Source organism: Astyanax mexicanus, chromosome 15 (genome assembly GCF_023375975.1).
Source record: "Astyanax mexicanus isolate ESR-SI-001 chromosome 15, AstMex3_surface, whole genome shotgun sequence".
NCBI lineage: Eukaryota > Metazoa > Chordata > Actinopteri > Characiformes > Acestrorhamphidae > Astyanax > Astyanax mexicanus.
Genome location: NC_064422.1, coordinates 14,380,032 through 14,400,015, shown reverse-complemented (window position 1 = coordinate 14,400,015; position 19,984 = coordinate 14,380,032). Strand labels below are relative to the sequence as shown.

At 39.8% G+C, this 19,984-nt stretch overlaps 2 protein-coding genes across 8 annotated transcripts in view; one reads left to right on the top strand and one right to left on the bottom strand.

Moving 5' to 3' along the window:
• Positions 1 to 19,984, top strand: part of sdk2b (sidekick cell adhesion molecule 2b) — a 537,061-nt gene that overhangs the window by 312,919 nt on the left and 204,158 nt on the right. The gene's annotated exons all lie outside the window — the stretch shown is intronic.
• Positions 1 to 19,984, bottom strand: part of rpl38 (ribosomal protein L38) — an 888,922-nt gene that overhangs the window by 705,962 nt on the left and 162,976 nt on the right. Inside the window, exon 1 of one of the 4 annotated variants that reach the window (XM_049464409.1) lies at positions 1,677 to 2,302. The exons of the other annotated variants lie outside the window; for them this stretch is intronic. Within the exon in view, the coding sequence (XP_049320366.1) occupies positions 1,677 to 2,287 (611 nt within the window). The 5' untranslated portion in view covers positions 2,288 to 2,302. Of the gene's footprint in view, positions 1 to 1,676; positions 2,303 to 19,984 lie in introns of those variants that run through there. 4 annotated transcript variants of the gene reach the window in all.

The window sequence follows — 19,984 nt, the reverse complement described above, 5'->3', positions numbered from 1 at the left end:
TGTCTACTGCCTGAAGGTGAGCGAGGATAGTACCAGACGGAATGGAAACATCTTTAAGAGACTCATTCCTCAGCATGACTAAGAATTTGTTCTTGTCCAGTGTGGATGAGAACAACACTGTGGGCTGTACTAACACACTTGTGGGGAGAGCAAACGATGAAGCACGCTCTGTGATGAGGATACTCTTCTCCAGTGACTGAGTTTCTTTGACTTTACAAATTGCAATGTGGTCACTTGTGGCAGGAACAACTAGAGGACCAGGCCCAGGCCATCTAACATCAGCCACTCTGTCCCCAGCAGGAGCAGCCGCTCTTGTACTTGGGCTGGGTTGCACAGTAGATGGAGCAACAGCACATACTCTCATAGAGCACACTTGGTCGGAATTGGACTTTTTGTTGACAGAGTTGAAAGGACGAATTGTGTGAACATTGGTGCCCAGTAGAATTGGCACACTATCAGAACAACGAGGATCAGGGCACACTAGAGCAAGAACAGTGATGGGCCCTTTAATGCTGGACATGTTCTTTGGAAGTTCTAAGTCAACTTGGATGTAGCCACGGTATGGATAACTATCATCAGAGCCACTCAGACCCCAGATGAACAAACCACTCAATGGATGAAGAGGCTTGTGAGCTAGATGCTGTGAATACCAGCTTTCAAAGACAATTGTTACTTGTGAGCCACTATCGATGAGAGCAGTACACGGCTTTCCAGCAACTTTCACTTGGACCAAAGATGGAGGTCCTACTAACCCTCTGGGTATACAGTTTGACTTTCCTCTTACAACCCCTCGGTTTACATGGATCTTGGAGGAGTCTTCCTCAGAACGAACTGTTGATTCTCTCTTTCCATCCTTTGCGGCATGCCGTGCATGAATGAATTTCTGAATCACCTTCTGAGGGTCTTCTGGAGCTTGACACTTGGCTGATACATGTCCATCATCACCACAACGATAGCAGAAAAAGTCACTGTGGCTTCGGGTTGACAATGAGCTTGACTGGTTGAAATTGGAAGACGGCAGCTTGTGAGCAGACCTCTCAGTGGCTGGCTTGACAGCCATTACTTTGACCTGTTTACGCAGCTTCTTCACTTCTTTTTTCAAAGCATTCACTTTCTTGTCATCCCCTGAGGATTCAGTCTTAAAACTAGGGGGCAAATGCACTTCAGCAGCTAAGGTTTGTACTGGCTGCAGAGAAGTGTAGTCACTAACTTGTTGTCTCAATTCTCTTATCTCATCTTGAAGACCTTGCATCTCATTTGAATGTGCCCTCGCACTCTTCACTTGGACAGATGTCATTGTTGAACTCAGCTTGTTTCGTGAAGCTTCATATCCTTCTTCTAAGCGGATTTCATTCAACAGCTGTAAGAAATTAGGTGGACTGTTCCTCCTTTCTCTTAGTCTCAGATTCAAAAGCATCAGGTCAGATGCAGTTGCACCTTTAATGAGTTGTTCTAGACGTGCTCCATTAGCAGCAGAGGCTGGGAGACCACCTCTCTGTACAACTTTGTTCAGAGCTTTCTCAATACGTCTTAGAAATTCAGAAAGTTTTTCCCCTGGTTTCTGGCAAAGGTGCCTGAATGCAAAGTAAAGCTCCTCCCCAGTCTCTGGGGTGCCAAAAGCATTCTCAATAGCATCAATGTACTCTCGGGAGGATGCATCTGAGTCGTTGAATCGAACAGCCTGCGCAATTTCAGATGCTGGACCTTTCAGGCTCTCCAAAATTCGCATTCGTTTCTCTTTATCTGGTCTTTCACAGGTGTCAACCATAAGACGGGCTTGCTCTAACCAGCTGTCTAGCTGCTCTTCACCAAGTGGAGTAGGCGTGACTCCAGAGAACATACGTAATCTCCTATATGCACTGCTCTCACCTGAGAATCTGCCTTGCTTGTCCATCAATTCTCCAACTGCTCGAATGATGGCATCAGGTGTACATGTCTGCGTTAGTTCTGCTTGGCTCAAAACAGGGTTCCCATCTGGTTTGTCTCGCTCAGTTGTGCACTCAGCTGAGGCTCCAACCAATCTCCAAGGCCTATCAGTGCCTGAAGGCAGCACATCTAGTGGTAGTCTCTTGACATTCACTTTTTCACGACATTCACACAGGACTGTTAAACTCTCAAGCTGGGGATCATACATCCTGCCTCGCACTCTGACTCGTCCAAGTGTTTTTACAGACTCAAGGGTTTCTTCAATGAAGCTGACTTCGGTGTCGTCAGGAATGTCTTTCACCAACAAGGCATTTTCAGGGTTGATGCCTTCCCCTTTACACCAATGGTGAAGTTGTGCCATGCTTTGGGTTGTGACTAACTTTGTCAGACTGTAAATATTCAGATTGTTTTTAAATTATTTTAAATCTGACTAGCTGCGATAAAGGTTCAGAACTCAAATGAAATATTTCAAATACTGTTTATGGACTGTATTAGAAGAAACTTTAAAGCTTAAATGAAACTAGTGTGTCTGGTTTTACTAAACTATTTTATATCACTATTTTACAATATCACCTTACAGTAATTCCTTTTTAATAACTTAGTTCTTTGGGATTTTGAGATCTTATACTACAAACTTATTTTAACCATCCCAGCAGTGCCTCCATTTTATGTAGCACTCGTGCCCACTATCTGGTGATACTTCTCTATATATCTATAGCGGGTGAGGCTAGGGTTCGATGTTAAGAATTAGTGTTCAGATTTTAAACACAAAATAAAATATCCAACTTGTATTATTAATGAATAGTTTAAGATAAATGAATTAAACCAGACACAACTTTTAGGGTTTTATGAATTAGCTTTATAGATGTATATTTCTTATTATTTCTTATTATCTCAATGTTATGTTTTAGGATTTATATATTATTATAAAATATATAAAATACAATATTATATTTAAATAAACCCCACAACTCACAATTTTAGAAAAACAAACACAAAATACACAAAATAAAGTGCTTAAACCTTAAATAAAATTGTCTTCAGTAAAGAAATAAGTTGGTGACAAATTAAATAAAAACCAGAGCTCTGACCTTCTCACTGTACGAAATATTGCAGCTTATTTCAGCTCATAAACACCCCTTAAAACTGGAATGTAGCTTTCTTGAAAGTATACTGTAATGAAGTTAAGCTAAGACTTAACTTTATCAATTTCACTCAGAGAATTAACACTTTCTGCTGACTTAACTCAGAATTATACACAAAATAGAGAATTAAACTTATCTAGTGAGGGGCGCCCCACACACACACACACACACACACACACACTCCAAAATAACAAATGCAGGCCTGTATGATGCTTGGGTGCGGCGTGGCTACTCGGCTAGCCCCTTCAGCAACTTGGGAGATGTTTAGCTTACAGTTCGGAGTCTTTAGAAGAACAGGAACGGAGAACCAGGCGGATCAGAGGCACGGTGGAGGCAGAAATCTTCGTCAGAGGACCCACACTGCTTTACCTGGTCACAGGGGGTCTATCTGACCTTGGCTATGGCGTCTTCTTCCCGCCCGAACCACGCAGAGTGAATCAGTCCTGAGCGCATGCTAGCTCCGTCACACTGAACTAGCATAATTAACCAGTTAGCTTACTCGAGCAGCTAACTACAGTGCTTCAGTCCTTAACCACGGTGCAAAACACAATTATAACTCACGTAACACTGCTTAACCGAGATAATATATCTTGGTCTCACCCTTATTACTGAAATAAAGGGTTGTTACACTCAAAATATAACTTTTTGCTCCACTTTCTTGTACTTCTCCTACTAGTTCCCTCTCCTCTCTCCCTCTCCTCTCCCTCGTCTCCCGCGCTCTCCCGCATCTCTCTCCCGCACACTACCCTCCTGCTCCCTCAAGTCCCTCCCCCACCAATCAGAACAGAGGAATCTTGACAGACACAGTATTTATCCAATAGTTAACTCTGACTGCTCTCCAAAACATTAGGAACAATTTGCAGTCTAACTAACTTACTGATTCTTAAAGTGACAGTGTCTAATAGAACTGATTTACACAGTAAAAACATTAAAGGGTATATTTTTGCCCAGGGCTACACTTATTACATAGAATTCGCTTCAGCTTGTGGAAAAGGACACGCTATGTAACTTTATTTTTATTTTCCTTTTACAAAAAAAAAATATGTGAGCTCTGTTACCTTGTTTTTTCCCTGCTCAAATCCTCAACTCACTGCTGTTGTCCATTTTCCTGTCTACTCTTGGTTACTTTCCTTTACATGAATTCTGATCTGGCGGTTCAGACACATCAGTCATATTGCTGCGAATCGGATAGGTATCAGATGTTAATATCACATATTCAAGGGCCCCAAATCAGATAAAAAAAAAGCCAGATTCAGTGTGTTTTTGCTGTATATACAGCCACAAAAATGACACACCTGTGTCACATATGATGTAAAATATCAGGTTTCGGCCACGTTTAGCTGCTGTGTGAATGTAGCCTTAGTCTAAATGAGAGCTTAACCAAATCAAGACCAGTTCTAAATGAAAGCAAGACAGAGTCAATAAAGACAACTTCAAATTAGAGAAGGATTAAGGCAGGATTGTTGATTGGTTGAGTTATTTTGCTGTATTATTTAATGCATCATATTAAATACAATACATTAATTACGTAAGGAGAAAGAAAAATAAAATAATATTAATTAAATCAGGGGAAAAGATTCATCTACTGCAAACATCTCTACACAATTATGCTTAATTACTGTGCCCTATTATTTTCAGTGACCACTTGGCCATGTATTAAGTAAACACCCAAGGTTTGTAAAGAGCTGTAATACTGTGTGTATTTTATTACTGTCTGGTTGTGGGAAGTTTAAAACTATATAACTTTTATTACAGACGCCCTCCGTCCCCAATTATCCAGTTCCTTTTGTCCTAACAGAGCTGAAAAAGCTTCAGAATAAAAGTTTTATAAAATATAAAGTGCTATTACAGAGCAGAGTCTCGACCTGATCTGCCTTGTCTGTCCACTCCTAACACAGTCCTCACACTCTGGGCTTTAAAACACATGGCAGTGTGTGTGGAGATGAGGAGTGTGGAGTGTGTTATCTGAGCGTTCGGGTTTCTTCTGAGCTAAAAACTGAACTGAAGTGAACCGTGGATGGATCGGTTCTGCTTCCAGCCTCTTCTAATGTGCAGCGGCCCCCCGCTTTTCTCTCCGGACCCTCCTCCTCCTCCTCCACGCCGGCCCAGTCCCTCACTCCATCCACACCTCCATTCTGGACTGGATGATACGGAGCTCCAACGGACAAACTGATTCCACACAGCCTAGAACTGCAGCACCGAGATACAGAGAGAGAGAGAGAGAGAGAGAGAGAGAGAGAAAGAGAGAGAGAGACGGAGGGAGGGAGACTTAAAAAGAAGAAGAAATGGAAGAAATAGTAGAAAGAAAGAAAAGAGGAGTGTACAAAGTTATAGGTTAAATGGGTGAAGCTAAACTGCTGTAGGCTAAATGGGTGGAGCTAAACTGCTGTAGGCTAAATGGGTGGAGCTAAACTGCTGTAGAATGAATGGGTGGGGCTCAAGTACTGTAGGCTGAATGGGTGTGGCTAAACTGTTATAGGTTGAATGAATGGAGTTAAACTGATGTACATTGAATGGGTGGGGCTCAAGGGTTGTAGGCTGAATGGGTGGAGCTAAATTTGTAGGTGAATGAGTGTTGCTAAACTGCTGTAGGCTGAATGGGTGTAGCTAAACTGCTGTTGACTGAATGGGTGGAGCTAAAATGTTGTAGAATGAATGGGTCGAGCTAAACTGCTGGAGGCTGAATAGGTGTGGCTAAACTGATGTAGGTTGAATGGGTGGGGCTAAACTGATGTAGGCTAAATTGATGGAGCTAACTTGCTGCAGGCTGAATGAGTGGAGCTAAAATATTACGGAAAAAATGGGTGGGGCTAAAGTACTGTAGACTGAATGCATGGAACTAATCTGTTGTAGACCAAATGGATGAAGTCAAACTGCTGTAGCCATAATGGGTGGAGCCAAACACCTATAGGCGAAATAGGTGTGGCTAAGCTGCTATAGAATAAATGGTTGGAGCTAAACTCCTATAGGTTAAAAAGGGTGGGGCCAAAATGCAGTAGTCTGAATGTTTGGAAATTAAAATACTCTATATGAATTGGTGAGGTTAAATAGTTGTAGACAAAGTGGGCGGAGCTTAAAATCTGTAGCCCAAATGCGTGGAGCTAACTGTTTTATGTAAGCTCTAAAGCTGAAAAAACAAGACAAGTGGTCATGCTAAATTGTGTATATGGTTGTGTCATTGCTATCATGTAATACTAAAAAAAACAAGAACTGGTGAAAAAAATAAATAATAAACATTAAATTAATCTGAATTGTATGAGTCTCCTTCCTTCATATGTGGGAAAATTCAGGCCGTGAGTTTATTGGCTGTGTCCCAAACCCATATAATTATGGTGTAAAAGGAAAACACATCTTCAGAATTAGAAAACAAGGCTCAGAACAAGGCCGACCAAACCACAGGGCTGTGGGATGGAGATCACAGAGCCGACAGAGAGCCTGATATTAAAATATTAAAATATTAAAAAAACGCAATACTGAACATCATGTGACTTTTCTTCATGGTTCTACCCTGGTTTGGTCTGTTGTTGTCTTCTCGTTGAGTCAGTTTTTCTGTGTTGAGTGCTCTTGACCTTGCTTTGAGTTCCATCTGCAGCTGGAACTATTCACTAAAACAGCAGATCATCAATTTCCTATTGGCGGATAATTATTATTATTTTTAGTATTGTTGTTGATTTGTTGTTGTGAACTGTGCATCATAGACAAGACAAGCAAGTCTGTTACTTGCACTAATAGAGTTTGTATGGGTTTCTGAAGAATCCAAAAAATCTAAGCGTTATATTAATATTTATTTTTCAACCTCTATTCATTAGAATTAAACATATTGTAGTCTTGTGTATTTTAGGTTGAATGGGAGGGGCTAAACTGCTATTATCTTCTCTGAATTATTTATTACAAAGTGTAAATCTGTTTGCCTTTTAGCCTCTGAAAACTGGCCAATCTCCAGCCCTATTTTCACACCCTGGATTGCCAGGTATGGCCTGAAAATTCTACCAAAAAGTGTAAAATGCCACGAGCAAAATGCACAGCACTCCTGCATGGCTTATAAAGGATTGGGCGGCTGACTGTTGATTATTGTCAGGGTTTTAATCAGTCAGTGGAGCACCTCTATTTCCCGCCACCAAGATAGAAACATGCCAAATTTATTCACCTGAACACACCTCACTTCAAGACCACCACACCCATCGGCGTGAACGCAGGGCATTAAAATAGACTGTTGACAGGGTGTAAGATAGCAATGAGCATCGCAGGATGTACGGTAGGGCCCATAGTTTTGGTGCAATGTCTAGGACGAGTGTTTTTTACTTGTTTGATTGTGTATGTGAGAATTTTTAATACTCACCGGTCCGTGTTTGTGTCTGCTGCTCTGCTGGTGGGGTGTCCGTCAGTGCGGACGTTGATGGATATATCACACAGCAGTGTATCAGAGCGGTTGCGCTGTGGGGGGCCTGTAGATCGATAGAGCTCCAGTGTTATAGACAAGTAGGCTTACGAACATAAAGCGAAACACTGCTGCTGTCTAATCCTGACACACACTCTGAACAAATGTGTGAAGTATAGAAAATACACGGTACCACTTTAAAATAAGAATACCTTTATAAAGTGTTATAAATGGTTTACAAGTACTTTATTAATGGTTACTAATTAGGTTGTAAATGCCTTAAAAATCATTAATATTCAGTTATAAAACATACGAAGAAAGGGCAACGATGACCTGTTGTTTGCCAAATAGTGAACCCTCAGCCATCTATATTGTTGCCCTTTCTAATTTTGTTATAACTGATTATTAGGCATTTACAACCTCATTATTAACCATTTATAAACTAATTGTAAACCATTTATAAACCCTTTATAAAGGTAGTCTTATTTTAAAGTGGTACCAAATACACTATACAATACAGTATGTGGCCAAAAGTATGTGGACACCTGCTCCTCTATCAGGCATTTCATATTCCTCCTGAAATTCTTCAGGAATTTTGCCTGGTTTTGCTCCATTATGGTCTTATTTTATCAGTTTGTATTGATCTCTGGAATGAATGAAGGGAAATAAGTAAAAAAAAAACAAAGTGTTCAAAAGTGGTAGGATCTCGACTCTTACTCATGAGCATTCATAACATGCAAATGTATCACCTCTGATTGGCTAACAGCACTGTGAAGGTGCCTGCATGTCTCTGCAGTGAGCGGTCGCAAGCCATAATGGGCGAGGCCATGAATCCCAATTTAAGGGTTGTCAGTTTTGGAGGCTTTTTCTGATGCACTCGTTTTACTGTCTATTTTCTTTTATTGGCTAATGCAGATAAGGAAGATAGAAAGAATTTTAAGAAAAAGTAATTAAAGTATTAAACAAAGAAGTATATTGTAAAAGTATGATGTATAAAAACGAGTTGAAATGATTTTTAGCAAACAGTTTATTGTAATACAACTTACAGCTGCTAAGTAGCCATGGAAATAAGATGTCTTTTCTTTAGAGAATTGTGTTATTTATTCATTTATTTATTGTTTGTTTGTTTTTTTTATATTTTTTTTTTTGTGGCATTTAGTTGACGCTCTTGTCCAGAGCAACTTACAAGGTTATTCCTATTACAGAGGTGGACCAATGTAGTGTTAGGAGTCTTGCCCAAGAACTCTTACTGGTGTAGTGCAGAACAGTCACCCAGACCAGGAATTGAACCCCTGTCTCCCACACGAGAGCTGGTGGTAGCTCACCGGCAGGTAGTGGTGTTATCCACCGCACCACACCAACCACCAGAAATGACAGAGAATTAAACCAGAGAGTGGTAAATAGTGTTTGTGACTGGCTGACAGGCGAAGATCAGTGTGTTATTAAAAAAAACTCAGATTCAAGGTCGGAACACAAGAGAGTCAACACATGCAACGGATAACGCTTTGTAAAGTAGATATGTTGGTACAAGCCTTGCCAGGGTCATGTAAAGAAGTCCTGTAGTCCTGTTGTTTGAGTGTTATTTTTGATGTTGTGTGACAGTAATCGGTCCTGTTGTGTGTGCTTTTCTCTGTCCTGTTCTTTTGAGGGAAGATTTCTATACGGGCAGCTGAGGGCACCACAGTATGTTGTGCGTAGTGTGTCCTGTTGTGTGTAGTGTGTCCTGTTGTGTGCAGGGTGTCCTGTTGTGTGTTGTGATGTGAAGCTCCTGGTGTTTCCTCTCTAGCTCTATTGATTGTTCACTCCCACACTGAGGGATGGAAAACAGCCACGGCTTTCGAGCAGAGGTGTGTGTGTGTGTGTAATTGTGTGTGTGTGTGTGTGTGTGTGTGTGTGTGTTTCAGCATGGCTGCATGTACCTAGTGGTTTCATCCCTCGTTTTTTTTTTTTTTTTTTTCCTGCAGTCTGAGCAGGGAGGCGGAGATGAGAGGGAGCGGAGCGGAACGTAGTCAGGAGCATCTGGAGAACCGTAGAACCCTTTAAAGCGATAGTTTGGTGACAAATAGAATTTACACACTTCCCTCCCCCTAACCCGCCTCCTGCTGCGCCATTTAAGGTGGAATGGAAAATTCTACCAGATGCCAGAAGCCAAGTGCTACATGGTAGCATGGAAAATTTCAAGCAGGTGCCAGAATGGAAATGATGCACCATTTAAGGTGAATTGTACATTTAAATGATGTTCCTCAAGATACTATTTAAGGTGGAACGCATAGTTCAACTTAGGTCCTACAATTTAGCTGCTGCACTGTTTAAAGAGGAATGGAAATATCAAAATGGTCCCAAAAAGAACTTTTACATTTTTTTAAGGTGGAAAAGAAAATTAGGTCCTAATCTACTGTAGATAGAATGAAAATTCTATTCGCAATCCAGAACACCAGAACTAGTTAAGATGAAAGGGAAATTTAAGTCATGTGCCAGAACACTTTATTTAAGGCAGAATAGAAATTTCAGGTCACATGCCAGAACACCTTATTTAAGGTGGAATAGACATTTTCAAGTCATGTGCCAGAACACCTTAAATCAAGTGGAATAGAAATTTCAGGTCATGTGCAAATCCACCTTATTTAAGGTGGGATAGAAATTTCAGGTCATGTGCCAGAACAACTTTTTTTAAGGTGGAATAGAAATATCAGGTCATGTACCACAACACGTCAAATAAAGTGGAATAGAAATTTCAGGTTTTGTGCAAGCACACCCTTTTTAAGGTGGAATAGAAATTTCAGGTCACGTGCCAGAAAAACTTTTTTAAGGTGGAATAGAAATTTCAGGTCACATGCCAAAACACATTATTTAAGGTTAAAGAGAAATTTCACGTCATGTGCCAGAACAACTTTTTTAAGGTGGAATAGAAATTTCAGGTTTTGTGCAAGCATACCTTATTTAAGGTGGAATGGAAAATTCAAGTTGGAACCTTAAATGCAGCTGCTGCACAATTTAAAGTGGAATAAAAATAAATATAAATATTCAGAGCACACAATTTAAGGTGGAATAGAAAATGTGAATCAGCTAAAAACTCGAAAACTATTTTAATATGAATGTTTTATGAGACCTGCTGTTAGCACCGTGCTAATCAGTGGGATATAAGCTTGTATTTATGTATGTTTTGGTAACACTGGAGAAAAGTTTGTTGGTAATTAAGTTACTTGTTTAATTATTTTCATGTGCTCTGTATGATATTTATCTCTCTCTATATATATATATCTCTCTCTCTTTCTCTCTTTCCCTCTCTCTCTGTCACACACACAGGAGAGACACACACACACAGACGTCTTTCCTGACAGACTGACACTTGTTTTCACGCAAGACAGTATAAGTGTGTGTGTGAGTTACTCTCCTGTGTGTGTGACAGAGAGAGGGAAAGAGAGAGAGAGAGAGAGAGAAAAAGAGAGAGAGAGAGAGAGTAATGTTCACTCAGACACGATGTTACGCAAAGTCCCACAGAGGCCAGGTTACTGCTGTCATAAATATGAAAGATTCAATTATTAATATAGAGAAACAACAGGAAGAGAAAGGGAGAAAGAGAGAGAGAGAGAGAGAGAGAGAGAGAGAGAGAGAGAGAGAGAATTTTGAGGATGACAACATTGTTCACTCTCTCTCTCTCTCTCTCTCTCCCTTTTGTCTCCTTTCTATGTCTCTCTTTCTCTCAACCTTTCTCCTCTGCGGTGCCTTTTAGAACAGGAGCGACATCTACTGTAAATTCACCCAAAACAGTGTGTGTGTGTGTGTGTTTCAAAGAGAGAGGGATAGAGAGAAAGTGAGAGAGAGAAAGAAGAAGAAATAATATAACATAATAACCCACTCCACACAGTTACACCACTGACCCATAATAACCCACTCCACACAGTTACACCACTGACCCATAATAACCCACTCCACACAGTTACACCACTGACCCATAATAACACACTCCACACAGTTACACCACTGACCCATAATAACACACTCCACACAGTTACACCACTGACCCATAATAACACACTCCACACAGTTACACCACTGACCCATAATGACACACTCCACACTGTTACACCACTGACCCATAATACCACACTCCACACAGTTACACCACTGACCCATAATAACACACTCCACACAGTTACACCACTGACCCATAATACCACACTCCACACAGTTACACCACTGACCCATAATAACACACTCCACACAGTTACACCACTGACCCATAATAACCCACTCCACACAGTTACACCACTGACCCATAATAACACACTCCACACAGTTACACCACTGACCCATAATAACACACTCCACACAGTTACACCACTGACCCATAATAACCCACTCCACACAGTTACACCACTGACCCATAATAACACACTCCACACAGTTACACCACTGACCCATAATAACCCACTCCACACAGTTACACCACTGACCCATAATAACACACTCCACACAGTTACACCACTGATCCATAATAACACACTCCACACAGTTACACCACTGACCCATAATAACACACTCCACACTGTTACACCACTGACCCATAATAACACACTCCACACAGTTACACCACTGACCCATAATAACACACTCCACACAGTTACACCACTGACCCATAATAACCCACTCCACACAGTTACACCACTGACCCATAATAACACACTCCACACTGTTACACCACTGATCCATAATAACACACTCCACACAGTTACACCACTGACCCATAATACCACACTCCAGACAGTTACACCACTGACCCATAATAACACACTCCACACAGTTACACCACTGACCCATAATACCACACTCCACACAGTTACACCACTGACCCATAATAACACACTCCACACAGTTACACCACTGATCCATAATAACACACTCCACATAGTTACACCACTGACCCATAATAACACACTCCACACAGTTACACCACTGATCCATAATAACACACTCCACATAGTTACACCACTGACCCATAATAACACACTCCACACAGTTACACCACTGACCCATAATACCACACTCCAGACAGTTACACCACTGACCCATAATAACCCACTCCACACAGTTACACCACTGACCCATAATACCACACTCCAGACAGTTACACCACTGACCCATAATAACACACTCCACACAGTTACACCACTGACCCATAATACCACACTCCAGACAGTTACACCACTGACCCATAATAACACACTCCACACAGTTACACCACTGACCCATAATAACACACTCCACACAGTTACACCACTGACCCATAATAACCCACTCCACACAGTTACACCACTGACCCATAATACCACACTCCACACAGTTACACCACTGACCCATAATAACACACTCCACACAGTTACACCACTGACCCATAATAACACACTCCACACAGTTACACCACTGACCCATAATAACACACTCCACACAGTTACACCACATCTTGCATTAGGGAAGGAGGAGTATATTGAATGAATTTTTAATATATTCAGGGAATATATGAATGAATGTTAAATATATTTAAGGAATATTTTGCAGTAATATATTATATGATTGTTGAATATACTGAATGAATATATAGAATTAATGTTGAATATATTGAAGTAATATATGAATGAATGTTAAATATATCTAAGGAATATATTGAATGAATGTTTAATATAATAAAGCATATATTGAATGAATGTTGAATATATTTAACAAATATATTGAATGAAGAAAGTATTATTTTCTTCCTATTGTTTAATTGTTGCTCTTGCTGTTGTAATATATAATATATATTATATATTGAATTAATGTTGAATGTATTGAATGAATATTGAATATATTGAAGGAATGTTGAATATATTGAAGGAATGTATTGAATTAATGTTGAATATATTAAAGCATATATTGAATGAATGTTGAATATATTTAACAAATATATTGAATGAAGAAAGTATTATTTTCTTCCTATTGTTTAATTGTTGCTCTTGCAGTTGTAATATATAATTGCTCTGACAACTGTATCATATTTATATAGTCATGCCAATAAATCAATTTGAACTGAGAGAGAGAGAGAGCTAGAGCGATAACGAGAGCAAGAGAGAGCGAGAGCAATAGTGTGAGAGAGAGAGAGAATGAGAGAGGGTGAAAGAGAAAGAGCGAGAGAGAGAGAGAGAGAGAGAGAGAGAGAGAGAGAGAGAGAATGAATCAGAGCCTTTCTTTTTTTTCTCACTCCCCTCTGCCTCTGTGATGGCGCTGTGCCCAGCGGTGGGAGAGATGGTGGGTCGTACTCGTCTGTTTGATAGTGCTCTCGTTCGCCTGAGGGGACGGATAGACAAGACACATCACAGAGCGAGAGAGAGAGAGAGAGAGAGAGAGAGAGAGAGACAGAGAGAGAGAGCAGACAGTCCACTATAAAGGCAGTCCTGCAGGGAGAGTTATTATTAGTGTATTATTATTAGTTATTAGGGATGTTATTAGCAGCGTCTTTGTAGCTTCTTCGCTTTGAGAATTTTGCAATAAAGCAGTGTATCATTACAAAGAATTCATAGAAAGAAAAAGGAAGAGAGAGAATGAGAGAGAGAGAGAGAGCTCTCAGATTCAGTTTTTGGATTACTCAGGTAATTCCAGTCAGAGTTAATTAGCCAGTTCTCTCACTCATTCTCGTTAATTAACTCAATCTGTGGGATTCCGGAACAGGGATCAGGACTGGTGATTGAGAATGGAATTACACATTCAGAGTGATTATGATTGTAACTGAACTAGAACTCCAAGAAATTTCACAAATGAAATGGGGATGGGAAAGGGCTGTGGAATACTGTATAGACTGGAATCTGCAATTGGTTTGCTACCAATTCAATTGGTATTTGAGATAGAACTGAAATTGGAACTGGGATTAGGATTGGAACTGAGATTGAAACTTAAATCTGGATTGTGACTTGGACTATAGCAGGAACTGTGACTGGAACTGGGAAATAAACTAGTAGTTCCATTGGGTTTGGAATTGGAAAATGTTCTAAGATTGAGAATAGTGTAATATAGAGTCTGGAATTTGGACTGGGTCTTATTAAATTCAGGATATGGATTTTAATTTTAAATAGGATTGGGACTGGGATTGCATATAACGTTTACACTGGGACTGACAGTAGTATTGATCCTGATGTTGAAATATGGATATGGGCTTGATATTGGGAATGGACTGGGATTTAAAAATGAGAGTGAGAATTAGATTGGGAATGAGATTTAAATAGGAAAATGCATTTGGACCATGTTTTTTACATTTAGGAATTTAAATTTGACTGAGACTAATATTAATATTAAGCCTAGAATTGGACTGGGGGTTGGAATATGAATGGGACTAGGAAATATGGACTAGGGTTGGGATTAAGAGTGGGAAAGAGACTGGTACTTGGAATGTGATGGGAACGGGAGTTGAATTAGGACTGGGGTTTAGAATGTAACTGAGATTGGCAATGGAAATGAAATTGGAATTTGAGTTAGGCCTGGGATTAGAAATTGGGACACTTGGGATAGTTTGAACTGTGAATAGAACTGTGGCTGGGAATGTAACTAGGATTCAGACTGGGATTAAGGCCCAATCCCATTTCACCCCTTGGCCCTACCACTTACCCCTACCCCACACAAAGGGGTAGTGGTGTTCTGATTCTTGTGAGGCTGGAGGGGTAGGGGGAAAGAGATAGGGGTTGTTAGGCCTTCATACAGAGATTTTTTTTAGATGCACACTTCAAACCGAGGTAATTTCAGCTCCCCATAAGAGAGGAATTAAGAAATTGACAATAATAATTCATTTATGCACCCCCCCCCCCCCTTCTGAAGACGTACAATGCTCTAAAATTAACTAGTAAACCAGCAGCAGCTAGGTTGCTGAACTTTAGCGCTTCTACTGACGTATCTGGTGCTTACTCTCGAGAACAAGGGGTAGGGGTAAGTGGTAGGGCCAAGGGATGAAATGGGATTGGGCTAAAGTCTACGACACAGGAATGGAGGTAACACTTTACTTGGATGGTCCATTTGATGGCCTCATTGATGCTCAACTGACATTCAACTAACATTTAACTGAATGTCTATAAAATGCAACTTAACCATATGTTGAATGTAGATGAAATAAAAATAGAACACCTAACCCTTACCCAACCCTTAATCAACCCTAAAATCTAACCCTACATCTAACCCTAACCTTAACCATTAATAAACCCTAAAATATAACCCTACATCTAACCCTAACCTTAACCATTAATAAACCCTAAAATATAACCTTAACCTAAACTTTAAATCCATCTCTAAACCCAATGCTAAAATGTTAAGATTAGCGTTAAGGTTAGAGTTGACTGTAGGTTTACATTCAATAGAGAATCATTTACTTTTACCTTTCAGTTCAATTGCATTTAACAGACATGCAGTTGAATGTTAGTTGAATGTCTGTTAAGCATCATCAAATGGATCATCCAATTAAAGTGTTACTGAAATGGAATTGGGATTTAAATTAGGATTAAGAATTTGAACAAGGTTTGACATTAGAAACGGGACTGTATGTGGTTGGAGAATGAGTCTGAGATTAATTGAACTGGACCGGGGATTGGGAATTTTGCCTAGGACTTTTTGAACTTAATTGGGTGATTTAAATTTGTCATTGGGCATTGGTGACTGGGATTTTATTTAAGAGATTAAGTAAGGTAAAGTCTAAACTGGAAAGAAGAATGGGAATTAAACTGGGATTCACAGAAGGGTAGGATAGGCCAGATTTTGAACTTGCATTGGTATTGGGAATGGGACTGTAACTTTACTGGGATTGGCGATATGGAATGGCATTCAGTTTTGAATCTGATTGGATCAAACTTTGGGATTTAGATTGGGACTGGACCTTGGTCCAGGGGACTGGAATGTCAAATGGTATTTGAAAGGTATATGAATATAGACTGGAACTGTAATTGGGATTTGCACTGGGACTGTGATGAGGCTTAAGAGAAACTGTGATGGTTAAGTACAGTCTAATGGGTTTTATTGTCAGAAAGAGGAGGAGTAGCAGAGAGAGAGAGAGAGAGAGAGGAGAGAGAGGAGAGAGAGAGAGAGTATTCTGTCACCGTCTGTGCTCCCAATAGTCTGGGCTGTCACTATTAATAAATACCCTTCTCTCTGATCCTGCTACTGCATCTGCTGCTTGTCTACAGTGTCTACACACACACACACACACACACACACACACACACACACACACACACACTCTCTCTCTCTTACACACACACAGTATTTATTTAGGCTTTGTTGGATGGATAGGGTATTTATTGAGTTGGATCTATTAAGAGTGTATATCCCAATACCTACATTTAGAGTGTTATTAATATATAAATATATTCACTCTAATAAGAGACTGTAGCTCCTCCTCCCTCAGTGTATAATATCACAATACCTACATTTAGAGTGTTATTAATATATAAATATTCACCCTAATGAGAGACTTATGACTTGTTACAAATCCTTTTCTCAGCTTCTATTGAGGTGTTAAAAGTTTATGTAGGAGGGACTCAGTGGAAGAGATCTTTGAGCTTCTGTGGGCTGCCTGCCTGGAAAATATTGATATATGTTCTTTTAGTTCACAGCACTGCCTTACGCAGTGTTCGTGCTTAGGATAATCTATATTAAATATACAGTATAATCCCAAAAGCATTGCCCTCTGCCCTACATTATAGGATTGTTTCATACTTCTGATGTTTAGCCTTTCAACATTTTCGATGTATCAGAGGAAACCTAATGATTAAGGCCTTCTCAACAGTACGATTTTTACACCCTCATTTAAATCAATTCAAATTCAATCATATTGATTGTAACAGTCCAGACTTTAGGAAAAGAACATGGGCAAGAAGAAGAACCACTAAGAAAAGAATCAGTAATTTAAAATATCTAATACGTCACGATCCTGTGATTCTGTGATATTCAGTATATCGCAAGAACATTCACAGGAATTATGGATTTATAGGTGTCAGTTTCACAGAATTCGCCCTTCTAGACGATGGTCAGTTGTGGGTACGTTGTGCTGCTGTTGATGCCGAGTGTCTCCTGCTGGGTTGCTGAGGTTGGGTTTTCTAAAACTCGTCACCTCTGCGACTGGAGTTTTGTAGTTTTGCGTCACTATAGCTTCTGTAGATCTGTATCTGTCTCTGAAAGTCAAAATAAAGCTCTGATTCTGCTCTTACTCCTGTTATCTGTTATATGAGTGTAAGGACGGTTTTGTACTGCTGAGGATGTTCACAAATCGTTAACCCTTTATGGCTTTTTTTTTTTGGAGGGGAATATAACAAAAGTGGTCTAGCTGCATGATGTTGCTCTGAGGCAACAAATAAAAAATATTATTTTAGTTAGTAAACGAAAAGCTAAATGTGATGTTTTTACACATCTTGCGAAAAAAAGAGAATATTCTAAAAAAAAAAGGGCATGGTTAAATAATAAAAAAAGTCGTTTGTTGCCTGAGGGCAACACCATGCCATAAAGGGTTAAAATTAGTCACTCGTCCGTGTTTATAGTTGTTTTTATAGTTGTCATGCGTTTTCTGCCACACCGCTCTACTGCTAGAGAAACAATTGAATCCAATCCCACCACATTCAGTCCATAAGCACCTTAAGACATTTTTTTGTGGGATGAATCTTAGGGAGTTTAGAGTGCCTATGTTTAAAAAAAAAAAAAAAAATATATATATATATATATATATATATATATATATATATATATATATATATATATTTGACACCACATATTGGTACAGTATATTGCAGTATCAATATATTATCCACACCTAGAGACAAATGGCACTGAAATGTTTAGTGACTGTAGAAAAACATGGATAGTGGTCAAAATGTTTCTTTCATTACTGAAGTCTCAGAGTCTAGAGCCTCTGCTGACTGGTTGCAGTATGATGTGTACAGTTGGAGAAAAAATATGTGAACCCTTTGGGATTACTGGGATTTCTGCATAAATTGGTCATTAAATGTGTTCTGATCTTCATCTAAGTCACAACAATAGACAAACACTGTCTGTTTACACTAATACCACACAAAAATATATGTTTGCATGGTTCTATTGAACACAACATGATAACATTTAAAGTGAGGGGGGAAAAAGGTATATGATTCCCTAGGCTAATGACTTTTCTAAGAGCTAGTTGGAGCCAGGATCTTTTCTTAAGAAGCATTGCTTGATGTGAATCATGCCTCGCACAAAAGAGCACTCAGAAGACCTACGTTCAAGAATTGTTGACTTGCATGAAGCTGGAAAGGGTCACAAAAGTAAAAAGCCTTGATATTCACGTGTCCACGGTAAGACAGACGACTAAGCTACTCTCTCTAGGCGTGGTCGTCCTGTAAGGATGACTGCAAGAGCACAGTGCAGAATGATCAATGAGGTGAGGAAGAATCCTAGAGTGTCAGCTAAAGACTTACATAAATCTCTGGCACATGCTAACATTTTTGTTGACAAATCAAGAATAAGGAAAACAATAAACAAGAATGGAGTTCATGGGTGGACACCACGGAGGAATCCACTGCTGTCCATAAAAAAAAATAGCTGAAGATAACTTTTGAAGTTTGCAAAAGAGCACCTGGATGTTCCACAGCAGTACTGACTAAATATACTGTGGACAGATGAAACCAAAACTGAGTTGTTTGGAAGGAACACACAACGCTAAGTGTGGAGAAAAAAAGGCACAGCACACCATCATCAAAACCTCATCCCACCTGTGAAACATGGTGGAGGGGGCATCATGGTTTCGGGCTGCTTTGCTGCCTCAGTGCCTAGATGGATATCCATCATCAATGGAAAAATTAATTCCCAGGTTTACCAAGACATTTTGCAGTAAAACTTATGATCATCTGTCCACCAACTGAAGCTCAACAGAGGATGGATGATCCAACAGGACAACGACCCAAAGCATAGAAGTAAATCAACATCCGAATGTCTTTAACAGAAGAAAATACGTCTTCTGGAGAGTCCTGACCTCAACCCAATTGAGATGCTGTGGCATCATGACCTCAAGAGAGAGATTCACACCAGATATCCCAAGAATATTATAGCTGAACTGAAACAGTTTTGTGAAGAGTAATGATCCAATATTCCTCCTGACTGTTGTTCAGGTCTGACCTGCAACTACAGGAAACATATTCGATTTAGGACACATATGAAAGCTCAAATCTTGAAAAAATCTGATCTGAACCACATTGAGAAAAAAATCTGATTCACAGTTTGGTAATGTGAATGTAGCCTAAGATACTTGGTCTGTAAGAAGGGGCAGGACAACCAAATAAGTCAGCAAGACTAGCTCCGCCCCTGGTCTCTAATATTCAGACTGATAGCAAATGTAACGACCTAGTGAAGGATTTTTCTCCTATCTCATTGTGTTTCTAAGATGGCATGGTTTCAGCAGATATTGCTGGAACGAGGTTGTCAGTAAAGGGAAGGTCTTTTTTTTGCGTTTCTTTCTTCTCCGACCATAAAATCACACTCATTAAATACAGACGTGTCA